Source organism: Sceloporus undulatus, chromosome 6 (genome assembly GCF_019175285.1).
Source record: "Sceloporus undulatus isolate JIND9_A2432 ecotype Alabama chromosome 6, SceUnd_v1.1, whole genome shotgun sequence".
Taxonomy (NCBI): Eukaryota; Metazoa; Chordata; class Lepidosauria; order Squamata; family Phrynosomatidae; genus Sceloporus; species Sceloporus undulatus.
The window spans coordinates 6070648-6085856 of record NC_056527.1 but is presented as its reverse complement, the minus strand read 5'-3'; the positions used below and the strand labels follow the sequence as shown (position 1 = coordinate 6085856).

The 15209-nt window shown below is 41.4% G+C and overlaps 1 protein-coding gene across 8 annotated transcripts in view; it reads left to right on the top strand.

Annotated features, from left to right (window-relative positions):
• ADCYAP1R1 (ADCYAP receptor type I) overlaps positions 1–15209 on the top strand; it is a 121034-nt gene that overhangs the window by 66354 nt on the left and 39471 nt on the right. For all 8 annotated transcript variants that reach the window (XM_042472194.1, XM_042472193.1, XM_042472192.1 and 5 more), the window contains exons 4-6: positions 5726–5833; positions 10731–10766; positions 12212–12250. In XM_042472194.1, coding sequence (XP_042328128.1) covers positions 5726–5833; positions 10731–10766; positions 12212–12250 — 183 coding nt within the window. The remainder of the gene's footprint in view (positions 1–5725; positions 5834–10730; positions 10767–12211; positions 12251–15209) is intronic.

Below are 15209 nucleotides of genomic sequence, written 5' to 3'. Positions count from 1 at the left end.
TTCAGTGGGTCTAGCTCTAGTTGGGGGACTAACAAACAAGTGCAAGCTAGTGCACGAATGTGCTACACAAGTCTTAAGTTAGAAGGGAATGAGAGAGGAGAAGGGGGAATAACTTTTCTACAATGATGCCTGCCCCCACATGTGTTTTTAGGAGGGAAGGAAAGAGTAAATTAAAATAATAATTAAAAACTGCTATCTGATAAACCGAGAAGGATAGAGAGAGAAGATTATTTCAATCAGCCGATAAGCTTGGAGTTGAACTGAACTGATTGCAATTCAGTTGCATGCACCGAGTCTAAGATAGGACATGTGTATCTTTGGTGAAGTCTCTTGTAACCCTTGGCCCCGGAGCCTCCTCTGAGCCTCCCAACCGTAACTCCCCATCCCCGATTTATGGAAAAAAACTTTCAGCTGAAAAGAAATGTTTGCCTTAACACTGGCTTCCAAAAAGCCCCTGATTTATAACAAGCAAACAAAAATACAGTGAGAATTAAATCTAAATTTCTAATGATGCATGACATAATAGTCAAGCTTCCAGGTATGGGGAGAGATTATAGCACAGGGCCCTAAATACTAAAAACCAAAAAGTATGAAATGAACCCTGGCAGCTCAAGTCATTTCCAACTTATGGTGACCCTAAGTCAAACCTAATCATGGGATTTTCTTGGCAAGATTTTCTCATGGAAGGTTTGCCATTACCTTCCTCTGAGGCAGAGAGCATGTAACTTGCCCAAGGACACCCAGTGGATTTCATGTTTGAGCTGGGAATCAAACCCTGGTCTCCAGAGCCATAGTCCAGCACTCAAACCACTATGCCATGCTGGCTCTAGTTATTCATTTACACACACACAAAGTAAAGGGGTAGAATTGAGATATGGCCATGTTAGTCTGGAATATCAGTATGCAAAGGGATTTTGTATTACCTTTGCATTGCATCTGAGGAAGTAGACCAAGTATACTTGTGGCTCATATCACAACATCTTTCAATCACTTAGGAGCAATCACACCACCCCTTTCCTTACCAGATTGGGGCTGCGGCAATCGCACGCTGCAACCAATCTGGTGCTTCGCCGGCACTAAAAAGAATGGCAAAATGTTGCCTGGGAGGCTGACGCAAATAACCACATGAAACTGAGCTGGATGAAAGGCCACAACTTTATTAAACAAACTCAAACAATTGGTAGGGTTGGCAAAAAGCATAAGGTCAGGATCTGCGAGATCAAACAACCCCATGTTTGTCTGATCAGCAATAAGCCTGGTAACCGCCAGGCATTGGGATGACCAAGGGGCTAAGGAACGCCCCTCTGTGGAGGGGGCGCATTCTTTGTCTCCTGCTTATCACTTGTCTGGGATGTGAGTCATATCTGCTCTCTTTGGATCTTGTGTTCCTTCAAATGGATCTTGCATTAATCTCTGCAGCAGTTGCACATTTCCTTCACTTACCTTCCTTAAATATAATCTACAATTTCCCCTCCCTTCCTCTCTGGTGCATCTGCACTGTAGAATGAATGCAGTTTGGTCAGAGTGTGCCTTGGCCAAGGTCATCTAACGGGTTTCCATGGCTGAGCAGGGATTTGAACCCTGGTCTCCAGAATCATAGTCCAGTGCTCAAAACACTACACCACATTGTACCAAACAATTTGGGTTACAGGAACATAGACAGACTCCTCTCCTATTCCCATTCCATTCTCCACTGGTGAGGGAATGACTTCAGAACAAACTACAGCAGTTCAAGGAGGTACTGAATGGCAGTTGTAGTATAGTTCTGTATGCACAAACATAACGCTGGCTGTGCCATCCAGTGTTCCAGCCATGGACAGAGAGGTACTGATGAAAAAGGATGGAAATCAAATTGGCCTCCTGAGAACTTCACTCCAAGTGTTAATAATGGATTTCCCTAGTTTTGCTGTTTCCTTTTTGAGCTTTCCACCATGAATCCCTATTTCCAGCATATTAGAAAACCGTGAAAACATGCACATTATTTTCTTCACCAAATGATTTCGTTAGATGAGGGAGTTGAAGAGGGAGATGACAAAGAAAGTGCATCTCCAAGCATAAACTCAGAATAGCCATCCAATGGCCAGGGAGAATGTAAGTAACTCGGAGAGAATTGAAAAGTTCATGTTTCCCTAGTTCCAGATAAGAGATTCCAGCCTTTCCAAAACCCATTTCCCCAAGTGTGAAATATTTTCTTATGTAAATAGCTTGGCACTGGCCTTACCTTCTTAGACGCTATTGAAGGGACTTGAAAGGAGAGCTTTTTTCACACTAGTGAGAGATGAGTTGGCTTTATGAATAAAAGGCTCAGAGAAGAAAGTGCTGTTCCTGGCAGACTTGGGGAATATGATTCCAACACAGAAGGCTGGTTTTCTTTTCCTTTCTCCATTTATTCAAATACAGCATTAACTCTCCAGGTTTGCAGGCCAAACAATGGTGGTTGGTGGTTCCCACATCAGCGAGGTGGTGAATCCATCCTGAGTTATAATCTAAATTTTAGAGGGGCTATCCAAGTTTTTGGCTCTATTTAGTGGACAGAGTTCAGCTCCTTGTGGAGTCTGGGCTAAAATCTGAGATGAATTCACACACAGTTGAAGTGTGCCAAGGCAAGAAAGCTGCAAAGTTCTAGACATATTAAGGCCTTCACAAAACACAAGGAAAGGGGGGAATTGACTCCCCATTGACATAACCTGATGTACCTAACCTTCTGAAATAGTTGAAATAATTTGTCTCTTTTCCAAGCGCTCCATTTTTTCCTACTGAATATTGGCAGCTTTGATGTACTCACAAGAGGCAATTTCATCAAATGCTGAAGTAACTGCATCTGCAAATTTCCTTTTCTGATGGCTAGTTGTATTGGAATATTTCATCCAATAGGAACAAAGAGAATTATACTTTAAATTATTTTTAAATTAATCTGGGGTGGTAGTCCATGGGAGGCATGAATTTTCAGATTCATAGGAATGTAGTATCTAGATTGAAGGAAATAATAATGCCACTCTATTCTACTTTGGTCAGACTTCACCTGGAATACTGTGTCCAGTTGTTGGCATCACAATTCAAAAGGGATCTGGACAAATTGGATTACATCCAGAGGAGGACAACTCAAATTGTGAAAGGTCTGGAAACCACCAACCCCTGTGAGAAGTGGCTTAGGAAGCTGGGTATGTTTAGCCAGGAAAAGAGAAGGTGACATGGTAGCCATGTTTAAATATTTGTAGGGATATTGAGGATGGAGTAAGCTTGTTTTCTGCTGCTCCAGAGATGAGGACCCAGAGCAATGGATGCAAACTATAGGAAAAGAGATTCCATCTAAACATTAGGAAGAACTTCCTGATAGTAAGAGCTGTTCAACAATGGAACACGCTGCCCCAGAGTATGGTAGAGTCTCCTTCTTTGGAGGTTTTTGAGCAGAGGATAGATGGCCGTCTATTGGTAGCTCTTGCATTGTGTGTTCCTGCATGGCAGGGGGTTGGATTGGATGGCCCTTGGGGTCTCTTCCAACTCTATGACTCAATGATTTTCATGTTTTTATTTGGATTTGGAACCCTGACCTAAAACTATCTTGGCATTGTAGTTTTGTCCCTGGCCTGGGGAAGGAGTGGATCTGGTGTAACTTAGCTCACCTTTCTTTCTGCTTTTCATCTCTTTTGCCAGCAGATTTTAGTCAGCAGGACAGCTCAGCTGCCAGGTGCTCTCTCAGCACATTTCTGAGATCAGTTAGTGCGAGGCGCAGCTAGTGGCTCCATTATTTTGCAGAGATGAGTCCACTCTCCATTTCAACAGTGGCCTCTTTCTCAAAAACTCTCCAAGTGCTGAAGCTATGTTGGGATATAGAGTTCAGCACCTGGATAGCTCCTATAACATCCAGATGATCTTCTCATAACTGGAGAACTTGTGGAAGAGGCTGCCATTAAAACTGAGGTTGGAGTCACTATCTCCCAGTGAAGGAGCCATGGTCAGCACAAGAGTATTTTGAAATACAAAGGCATTTCTACCAGCAGAAGAGGCCAATCTTGCTCCCTAGAGAGTTAGGATTCCATTAGGATTGCACTGACCTTTTCTAGGGCCCTCTAAGTGTACTTTTTAACAAGGCTAACAGGCCTGCTTGGACCAGGTATGTCCCCTCCACTTCTGTTGATGTTGAGGATGTAACTCTTTGGAGAAAAGGCTTTGTTGTTGTTCTTGTTTGCTCTTTGCTACTTGGGTTCTGGCTTTTCCTTCTGCACTGAGCACGTTTCAGACATGACGGAAGTCTTTCTGTTTTCATAAGTAGCCCAGCAAAGGGAAAGACACAATGCTCCCAGAGAGGCTGCATTCAAATTGGAAAAGAGGGGAACAAAAAGAAGTAAAAGACTTGGGGGAGGATGGAGGAGGGGGCTTGGGCTATGAAAGCTTTTTATGCGGATGTCTCCTAGGTTTTCATTCTCTTGCTCCTTTGAAAGATGATGGCAAACAACATTTCCAGAGGTCGCAAGGTTTTCACTGGAGCCTTCCATCTCTAGGCACTCTCTGTCTATTTTCTCAGGATGAATGATGGCGCTTAAAGATCTCCTACTCTAAATCCATCCATTCTGCCAGAATTAATGGGCAATTTAGTAAAAGTCACCCTTCCCTTTATTCTCTCTCTCTTCCTCTCTCTCTTCACGTCGCATGTGCCTTCACGTCGCCTGTCGACCTATGGCATTCCCATGAATTTTATAGGGTTTTCAAGAAATATTCAGAGGTGGTTTTGTCAGTTCCTTCCTCTGAAATATCACCTACAGCATCTGCTATTTGTTGGCAGTCTCCCATCCAAGAACTAACCAGATCTGACCCTGCTTAGCTTTCAAGATTGGACAGGATCTGGTGCCTTTAGGATATTTAGGCCCCAGCTACTAAACTGCATGGCTGGGCAACTTTGTAGGAGTGGGAAGCAATTTTCATCCCTAAGAGCCTTGTCCTGGTGTGTCATCACATAGCCTTGGGTACACATTTTTGGTCAAATTTCAGCTTTGTGCTGGAGAAATCTGGGAAGGAGACAAACTGTCACAGTTGTATGCCATTCTGGATAGTCTTGCACAGATTTGGGGCCTGAAAAATCAGCTGAAAATAGTGCCTTTTAAAATGAGAGGAACACAGGAGGCTTAAGGGGCTATTGAAGTGGAGTTCGGGGCCATACGTGGCCCAGGGCCTTACTTTCCCTCATTCCTCCTGCTGTGGCATCCTATCCACAAAATATGTCGAGATATGTTCATAAATATGATAAACAGATTGTGAAAGACGTGGGACCCATGTCTTGTATGTGAGGGGTTCCTATTGCCTTAATAAACCTAAAATGACCTATTGCAGGGATATTCCATCTGATCTTAAATAGGAAAGGGGGCCCACCTAAACCCCCAAAATTCAGCTGCCACCATCCATGGATTGCTCCCAGGAATTGCATTATTTCTGTAGTGCAGATGCAGCCTAAGTAGTTTATGTAGAATATTAGTGATCATTTTTGTGGTGTTTTTTTTTTAATTGGATTGAAATGCAAGCTTGTGTGTATGCCTGTGTGTCTGTGTGTACCTTGCCTTGAAACGTGTGTGAAACCTCTCGTAAACGTGCCCCGTTGAGAAAGCATTTTTTAAAAAAATCTCTTTGTATGCAGGAACAAAAGATATGAGCTCTTGCATGCTTCTCAGAAGGTGAAAAGGGAAGACATATCAAAACCACCTTCATTAAGGCACCTCTTTCTCTTTTGCAGATTGCAAAGGGATGTGGGACAACATCACCTGTTGGAGGCCTGCCTTTGTGGGCGAGGCCGTCCATGTGAAATGCCCAGCACTCTTCACCCTGGTGAACTTCGATTACGGTAACATTTCCGTGTCCAGTCCTTGGTTGTGTGCTTGTCAAACGGAACCTTTGTGAGCAGATCTTAGAAGTCAGTAGTTACAAATAGCTTGCCACTCGTTTTATCAAACAGTTGTTGTGAAAGAGATCTCAACTCTTTTTGTTGTGTAACTTCTAGCTACTTCTATAGTCGCAGGGTGCGTGACTTGACTAAATGGTAGAGGAGGAATACAACATGGTGCATATGCTGGCTCATGTTGAAATGAAATAAGATTCATTATGGTCAATGACCCACACAAAACAATACAATACAGTACAATATTATACCATGTCCAATAGAAAAAAACAATGCAGGCGTACAATACGAATACAAAAAGGAATACAGCTTAGAGATGCCTTGAACAAGGGTCAATAGGTACTGGAATAAGTAATATTGTACATCAAGTTGTATCAGTTTTCTCAGTAATTCATAAGCTGAATAAATTCAAAAAACTGTATAATAAAAAACTATTCAAATAGAAAATAGGGTAGTTAAAATTAAAATTAAAACACCATTTTGCATCAGTATACTATTAGAGCAACACAAAAATTTGCCACCTTGGTTGATCAATGGATCAAAACCTAGGTAAATTCAAATAACTATATAGGGTGAAATCCATTCAAATGCTAAATGAAATTGGTGAAATTAAAAATTACAATACCATTCTGCGTCGGCAAACCATTGCAGCAACACAAAAACTTGCCACCTTGGTTGTAATCCCAGGAGGTCATCAATATCAAATGAATCAGATTTACCTGGTATTTTTTGTAAAATTGGTGCTATAAAACAATGCTGTAAATCCCGGTAAAAGGTGCAATACAATAAGACATGCCCCACTGTTTCTACTTCCCCAGACTCGCATGGACATAAACGTTCACAAAATGGTTTGTTATTATATCTTCCTGCAAGTAAGGCCAATGGAAGCACATTAAATTTGGCCGGAGTAAAGGCTTTTCTATACTTTGGATTTATTAAATTATTCAAATATGCAGCAAGGACAGAGCCTCTCCCACTGTCTTTAAAAGTTGAGTATAAAGAGGCTGCACTTATATGATTTTGTAGTTCAATGTCCCGTATGCGCCGGCAAATGTTCTTTTTGGCTTTTGCATAACCCATGGCTAATATAACAGAGTGTGAGGAGCCCAGGGATTGCACTCTTTCCTTGACCAACATTTTCCATCTTGACTGAAATATATCACTGAGAGTCACGAGGACAAGACCTTTAAGGGTAAATAACATCTTTAACCAAAAATCTAACTTATAATATCCATATTTGTGAATCAATGGAAATTAAGCCCGTTTCTAATCTGAGGAAAATAGAATCATAGAATCATTGGGAGGCTGAGAATAGTTCTCAGAAATTTTGACTGAACAGTTTCCAAAGCTGCAGTATTTTTAAACGCACACATCTTTGCACCAAATAACATTTGGGGGAGCACTTTTGCTTTGAACACCTGAATAGCTGAGGGCACATCTTGACCACCTTTGTTATAATAGAAGGCTCATTTTAGTCCTTCTAGTGCTGCCCCATTCTTTGTTATAGCCACTGAGGTGAACACTGAGCTAGCTAGGGACATAAAGGATAATATATAATCACACACACATTTTTTCAAGATAGTGCTTTTGCCCAAAATTCCTCCCTCTTTCCCTGAAAAGTCAGAGTTGAAGGTCCAAACTCTGAGACTCCAGGCCAGGCCCTGAAATACTGGCCCGGTACATACCTTCCTTAATGTCCAGAACGGCAACAGCTTTTTTTCCTCCGGAGGGAAGCTGCAGCCGTCAAATTGCGTGGCTTCCCTGCAAAGGAAAAAGAACCCGAGAAAAGCAGGTTCTTTTAAAGCTGCCGGGGCGCTGTAACAAGTGCGCCACTGGCGCACTTGTTATGTAAGCACAGCACGGCACTGGTGATGCCGTGGTTAAATGGCAGTATTGCAGCCACTCACTCACAAATCACAAGGTTGTGAGTTCAATACCAGCCAGGGCTCCAGGTCGATTCAGCCTAGCATCCTTCCGTAGGTCGCTAAAATGAGTACCCAGCATGTTGAGGGCAATTAGCTTATACTTGGTAAACCTTTAGTATGTCGGTCAGTGGTATAGAAATGTACTTGCTATTGCTATTGCTGTCTTTCATCTAAATACATCTTGGCAAATTCCTCCTGTGTTGACACTGTCTCAGCAGCTGTTTGCCTAAAGCAGGCCCAAGTTCTGTTTTGGAAGGAAGCGGTCTGGATCGATGATCCTTTCAAAGGAACAAATCACAAAAGCTGAACGGAGGGAGAGGAGAGTCATCCTTCCCACAGCGCCTGCCAGTTGCCGTGATGGGACCGATATCCACAGATACAAATCGCCAACATGTCTTACACTTTCTTATCAGTTCTTCCCCTGATACCCAACAGTGGGCTGGTGTCTCCATAGTAACAGCCAGGATCTTTTCGAAAAGGATGAGTACGCTTGCTACCCATGAGGCCAGAGGCTCCTGCAACATCAGTAAAGCCTTGAACAAAAGCACCACCAAAAAAGGCAAGACAGGACCAAAAAGGAAGGAAGGAAGGAAGGAAGGAAGGAGAAAACGAAGGGAGTGATAGAGGGAGGGGGAAAATAAAAATGTACAAGGAACAAGGGAGAACTTCAGCTCATTGCTAAGTGGAAGGACTTGAAAATAAGCTCTGCGATGTGCCACATTTTTAAGCTGTTAAGTTGATTTCATTGCTCACTCTTTCAGAATCCCCCCCCCCCAGGGGAGCTTTGAAGAATCAAAAATCCAGCGCATAAATGAGAGATTCTGGCCTGTTACAGACTGCCAAAATAAAGCTGCTTCGGGTCTCTTTGGAGGTATGCTATTTAAATGATGCGTGGGTCCTAAGAGGCCGGAGGTCGCGCCAAAGCCACACTCCATTCCTAAGCACTGGAGTGCAGCTTTGGTGCAGCTTCCGGATTCTTAGGGTGCATGCATCATTTAAACAGCATACCTCCAAAGAGACCCGAAGCAGCTTTATTTTGACAGTCTGTAACAGGCCGTAGACTCCTACAGTTATTCAGAAAGGTTCTTTCCTAAGAAGAGAAGGGGACCTGATGTGTTTTAAGAACAACCTTTTGTAATGTCCATAGGAGGGAGACCTTGTTGCAAGAGTACCATTACTGGGGCAGCCTCTGGTGCTGTGATTACAGTGCTTTTAGCATCAGTCACAATTGTGCAAAATGTGCCACTGAAAAGATTAATAAAAACCCACCAGGTCTAACAAATGAAAATACATGGGTATGCACCCACGGCTTTCAAATACATAGCCATGTTAGTCTGGAATATCAGTATGCAAAGGGATGTTGTAGCACCTTTGAGACTAAACTGTGTGTATGTGTGTGTGGGGGGGGTGTAGCATAAGGTTTCAGAGACTTGGTGAACTTCTTCAGATGCATGGAGTGAACTGGGCATAAGCTTATGTAGACTTGGTCTATTTCCTGAGACACATGGAGTGAACTGGGCATAAGCTTTCAGAGACTTGGCATATTTCCTCAGATGCATGGAGTGAACTGGGCATAAGATTTTGTAGCCTTGGTCTACTTCCTCAGATGCATGGAATGAACTGGTGCCCTGGAAGGGCCATCAGGGCTCCTGCTACTCCTTTGCCGCTGCCGCCACCATCACCCTCCCATTCTTCCAGTTTTTTAAAAAATAGTAGAATTTGAGTCTACTCGAAACATCCAGGAACTGTGTAGAACTGAAAAGAAACTGGTGACTTTTTGATGGAAACCTGAAGTAAAATCAATCTTGTTTTAAAGGTATCTTCTCCACAGATCAGACACATTGCTAGAAAATGTGAAAAGCATGCAGGCCCATCTAGTGGCAGAATGAAAGACCACATTTCAATATTTCCGTCATGGTTTGCTAAACTGTTCAAATCCCTGTATAATTTCAGTAAGCTTTTGTGTTCCTTTCATGTTTCTTATGATGAGAGTCTATCAGAAAAGGAGTGAATGATAGATGAGAATTTTCTTTGGTTCCTTCTTTGTGAGAAGTTTCAGAACATTTCAACCATCTTCATTAATTTAATAGAGAGAATATGGCAGTTTAGAAATATGAATGTGTAAGAAAAGAGAAATTGAGAAATCTTTCAGTGTTTGGTGTTCAATTCTTGTTTATTGAATTCTGTTTATTAAATTACATGAAAGCTTTTAGTTAAATACAATTTTTTATTAAATGCATTGTGATGATGGAGTTCCACCATCATGGTTACATCTGACAATGCAGCATCTTGGCTCTAATTTGTAACCTACTTTGGGGTTGTTGTTTTGGTTTGTTTGTTTTTGTAACTACATTTTATTAGTTTGCCTGAACAACAATGAAATGACAATACAAAATGATAAACATAAATATCTCACTGTATGACCAAAAAACGTATCACATGTCCAAGAAAATCCCCCAAGACTCAATCAATGTTCTGCACAGTCTATATGCATTTTATTTCATCTCTTCCAAACAAACAATCCTGAATCTTCAATATCCAAAATGTAAAGTATGACAGCTTCTTTAGAAAATTTCACCATGATGCTGATGGTGTCGGGATTGAAATGAATAGCTGCAATAGCATAACAAACATGTCTGCCCTTGGGTTTTGTATAATAGCAGACAGACATACAAAGTATGAAAAGTAATATAAGTTGGCCATATGAAGCCAAAGGTCCCTGCCTGAAGGTGCTTTTCAATCTAAAATTCAGTTCAGGAGAACAAAACAAATGGAAGAGAGGAAGATGGAGGAGACAATGGCAAACAGAGGGAAGCTAGCAATACAGTTCAGTTACAAACACTTAGGCATGACTGCAATAGAGGAAAACAGACATTTGGAGAGGTTGATTTAACTCTGTGTTTTCTTTCTCCTTTCAGGCTGGGATGTGAATGGTATGGCCTACGCTCAACCAGGTAAGGCTAGGTTCTGATGCTATTTATGTAACAAGGCATATGAGATGCTTCCCACGTAGGGTTGTAAATCTTTACTAATTTAATTCTTGCATGCAATAATGAATACAGTGGGTCCTGCACATTTGCTCAAGTAAGGGGCACAGGATTCTGGTGAAAGTGAAAAATGTGAAAATAAAAAAACAACAATTCTTTTTAACCTTAGATATTCCTCTCTAGGAATCTCTGCATTTTCTAGGAAGCTCTGCAGCCAATATCAAGCAGTAGTTGACCAGAGAACTGCACTGGAGGACCTATAGATTACTAGAGTAGTGTTATCTTTAGGAGACTCTATGGTCAACTTCTGGACCTAGAAATTCCTAGAGAGAACAGATTAATCAAATCCGGGAATAATCAAATCTTCAAACATCAGAATCATAAATGTGGGCGGCCAACTGTAATTTCCCAACTTTTCTCCCTGCTACATGAGTTTATGTGAGGTTTTGCACATTTTTGGATGATTTTTTCACTTTTGGAGGCTCTTTTGTTTGCTTACAAATCTTGGGTTTGTGCACACCCCCAACATCTTGTAGGGGGTAGCACTATGATTTACACAAATTCACACTAAAATTTAGTGCTTATACACAAAAATAAGATTTGGGGCCAAAATGGGGGTTTTCTGCAAATGATCTGTTTCACAAAAATATTTTTTTCTCCCTTCCATTGGCTGTTTTCTTGTTCCAATACCCATTTTCATGATGGGCAAGAAAGTTTGCAAGTTTTTTTCATCCCACCAAACAATTTTTTTGAAGGGTCTTAGGGAACAAAATGGAGGGAGGCTAAATCAGCTTCACAGTAATCTTTTGTAGGGAATTTTTTTTCCACAGCCATAATTGGTTTATAATAGAAGGAATCCTGTTGACACACACATTTTCCCATCTTGGTCAAATACATGTGCAATATAGTGCTTCTGAGTGTGCAAGGTCTTAACCAGAGCTTGGAAATAATGATTTACAAGTAGCAAGGCTACCTGTAACAAGTTGCTTCATTGAGCAATGGGGTTTAACAGAGGTATAATCTGCACTGCAGAAATAATGCAGTGCGACACTGCTTTAACTGCCCTGGGTGAATGCTATGGAATCCTGGGATTAGTAATTTGTTGTGGGACCAGAGCGCTCTGACCTAGAAGGCTAAATATCTCATAGAATTACAAATCCTAGAATTCCATAGCATTGAACCATGACCATTAAAATGGAGTCAAACTGAATTTGTTCTGCAGGGTAAATGCAAGCTCTATCCCCTTTTTCTAAACCGAATAGCACTAAATGGTGTAATTGTTCATTATAAGGGACTTGTTCCAGCCACTTGATTTTTTGTTTTTCCCTCTTCTCTGCCTTTTTCCATTTCTCTCACTCTTTAGGGCCATTTTGCCTTTCAGATTTAACTTGTTCTTTTTTCCCCTTTTGCAGGTGATTTGGAATTACTGGAAAATTCTGATGAAATGTTAGGTAAGGAAATGAAACCAGGTCTGGAATCTTATTGGTGTCATTCACCAATGGAAGTTCTCTTATACATGCAGTCGGACTTTTCTGACTGTTGTTTAATAGATATATTCAGTTCACAGTTATTTAAGTGGAGTTCCACAAGTGCAACCATTTCAAATCCTATTTATCTAATATACAAATGTAGTGTGATGCTTTGAGCGTTGGACTATGACAAAACCATTACCATCATGCTGCCTTTCCCCCAAATTGGACCCAAGATGGCTTACAAAAAATACTTTAAAACAACAACAATAAATTAGTACAATTTTAAAACACAATTGAAACACCGCATTCACATGACACATAAAATTATTTAAAATACTAAGTTAGAAATATAAAACTATTAACCATATCCTCAATGGGAAACCTCCCTGGATGCAATTATGTATTAAAAGATGTCCCATGTGAAGCCTTCCAAATCTAAGATTATATGAGTCTATGGTCTATTCTGCACTGCAGAAATAACACAACTACTTTAACTGTCATGGCTCTGCCCTATGGAATCCTGGGATTTGTCATTTGTTGTGGCGCCAGAGCTCTCTGACCAAGAAGGTTAAATATCTCATAGAATTACAAATCCTACAAATCCCATAGCATTGAGCCATGGCAGTTAAAATGGTGTCAAACTGTATTCTAGGGAGTAGATGCAGGCTACCTCTCCCTCTTTTTCTAAACTAAACTGCCATAAGTGGTGTAATCTTCCATCATATGGGACTTATTCCAGCCACTTGATCTTTTGGTTTGCACTCTCCTCTACCTTTTCCACTTCTCCCAATCTTTAAGCCCATTGGGCGTTTCAGACTTCCCAAGAGTTCCACAGGAATGCCCTCCACTTTGGACTCTTGCAAGAGCACTGCGATGGCGCAATGCGCAACTCCATGCTGCCGGCCTGCCTTCTGCTTCAGGCTTTGCAGTGGATGGTGATGCTGGGCTTGCTTCGACAGCCCTCGATAATTGTTGTTACAGCAATAAGTATAATTTATAATTATGTCCTTGCTTGATGGTAGCGCTTGAGAATACATTTTCATAATGCCATGCCAAATAATTGGCTGCTGAGCGTCTCACTATAATTAGAATTGATTAGGAAATTAATATCCATTTAGCTTCAGCTCAAATCCTTTCCTCTCCTTCTCCCAAGATGGGATGTGGTGAGTTTCAACACAGAATGGTTACCTGGGCTGATATCCACCATTGTGCTTCCATAGCATAAATCTGCACTCATGTACAGTGGGGTCTTTGGAATCTGCTGGGTTTTGGTTCCATGACCTTCCCCAGTGGATTCCAAAATCCATGGATGCTCAAGTCCCATTATATTCAATTGTGCCGTAAAATGGCAAAAGCAAGGTTTGCTTTTTGGATTATGATTATTTTTTGAATATTTTCAAGCCATGGATGTTGAATCCGTGGGTGCAGAATCTATATGAAGGGCCAACTATAATTATGCGAGGATTCAAAGGGATTTTGTAGCCCATTTGAGACTAATGGAAAGAAAGAATCTGGTAGCATGATCTTTTGCAAACTTGAGTTGGCTTCAGCGGATGTGAAAGGCTATGGAGTTTATCACACGGGGAAAATTGGAAGTTTAAACAGGTTAGATCCCGTGTAGATCCAGCTTATTAGGTGCAATTGTGCAAATGCTTTTCACATGATGCTGTGAGCAATCTGCTCAGACTCCGACAAGAAAGAGGCACAAACTAGCTAGTAGGCATTTTCAGGAAAATATCATGAATTCATTTCCGTTTCATTCACAACATCATGGCTTTATTTTTATTTTTTTTGCGCAATTGCTCTAGTGTGAAAGCTATTTGCGTTTTTTTCCACAGGATTTTACTTGTTGCCAGACTTCCTGTGATTCTTTGGGGCAAGTTTACCTCTGGGCTTTGTCATGCCCAGTTGAAAACAGCTTCTGTGACAAAGAGTACTTTCCTCCCCATTTTTCCTTTTCTCTGGTGTGTGTGTGTGTGTGTGTGTGTGTGTGTGTGTGGTTTGTGTTGCTTTATGGGAGTTTGCAACTGGAGACCTAAGCCTTCCTCTGAAAAACCTTCTGGGGCAAAATGTGAGTGCTTTCCTCCCCATTTTCTCTTCTCTCTGGTGCATGTGTGTGTATGCTCTTGGAAATGAAATATTTGTGCATCACTTCTGGTGATGCAGCTGCATCTGTGGGATTGTCTGCATCTGTGTGAAAACCAAATGCACTTTCTACCCACTTTCTCTCATTAGTAATGAACTTTTAAAGCATTAAAGTGTGTGGAAATCATTCACATATTTGTGAGCTTTTCTGGGATGTGGACGCTTTAATCGTTTTGAAGATGGAAGCACATAGGTCCCCATGTGATAAACTCCTATGAAAGCTCAGGCTGCCAGTGCCTTTTTTTCAGTTAGTCTCAAAGGTCCTGCAAGATATCATTGTATACTGGTTTTCCAGACTAACATGGCTATGTCTTTGTATGCAAGGATTGTGATACACCACCCTTGTACTTGATCCTGACATTGTGCAAATGATGAGGGTCCATCTTTTAAATTGGCTACTTAGTTTTGAGCAGTTCAGCTGGTGATCAGGGGACACTGGGTGAGAAAGGGCCCAAGAAGAACTTGCAACAGGGGTCCTTCTAATAGTAGCATTTTGCTCACACTGGTGGGATTGTGTGGAAATGCCATTGCCTTCCACCCCAGTTACCAACTGAATGGACCACCATCTCTCGGTGGAGCTCCTTCCTGGTAAAATAGGCTTGGGAGAGCATTGATGATCCTGACAGCTGTGCCACAATTATGACTACATGGTGTTAGTGATGCAAAGCAGTAATGAATCCATAACTTTGGGTTACAAATCCATAACTGCAAGACTCAATTGGAGTCGACCCAATTGATTCAGTTGAGACCAACGTTGGATTTACGTCTATCTGAAATGGTTATCCTGCTCGAA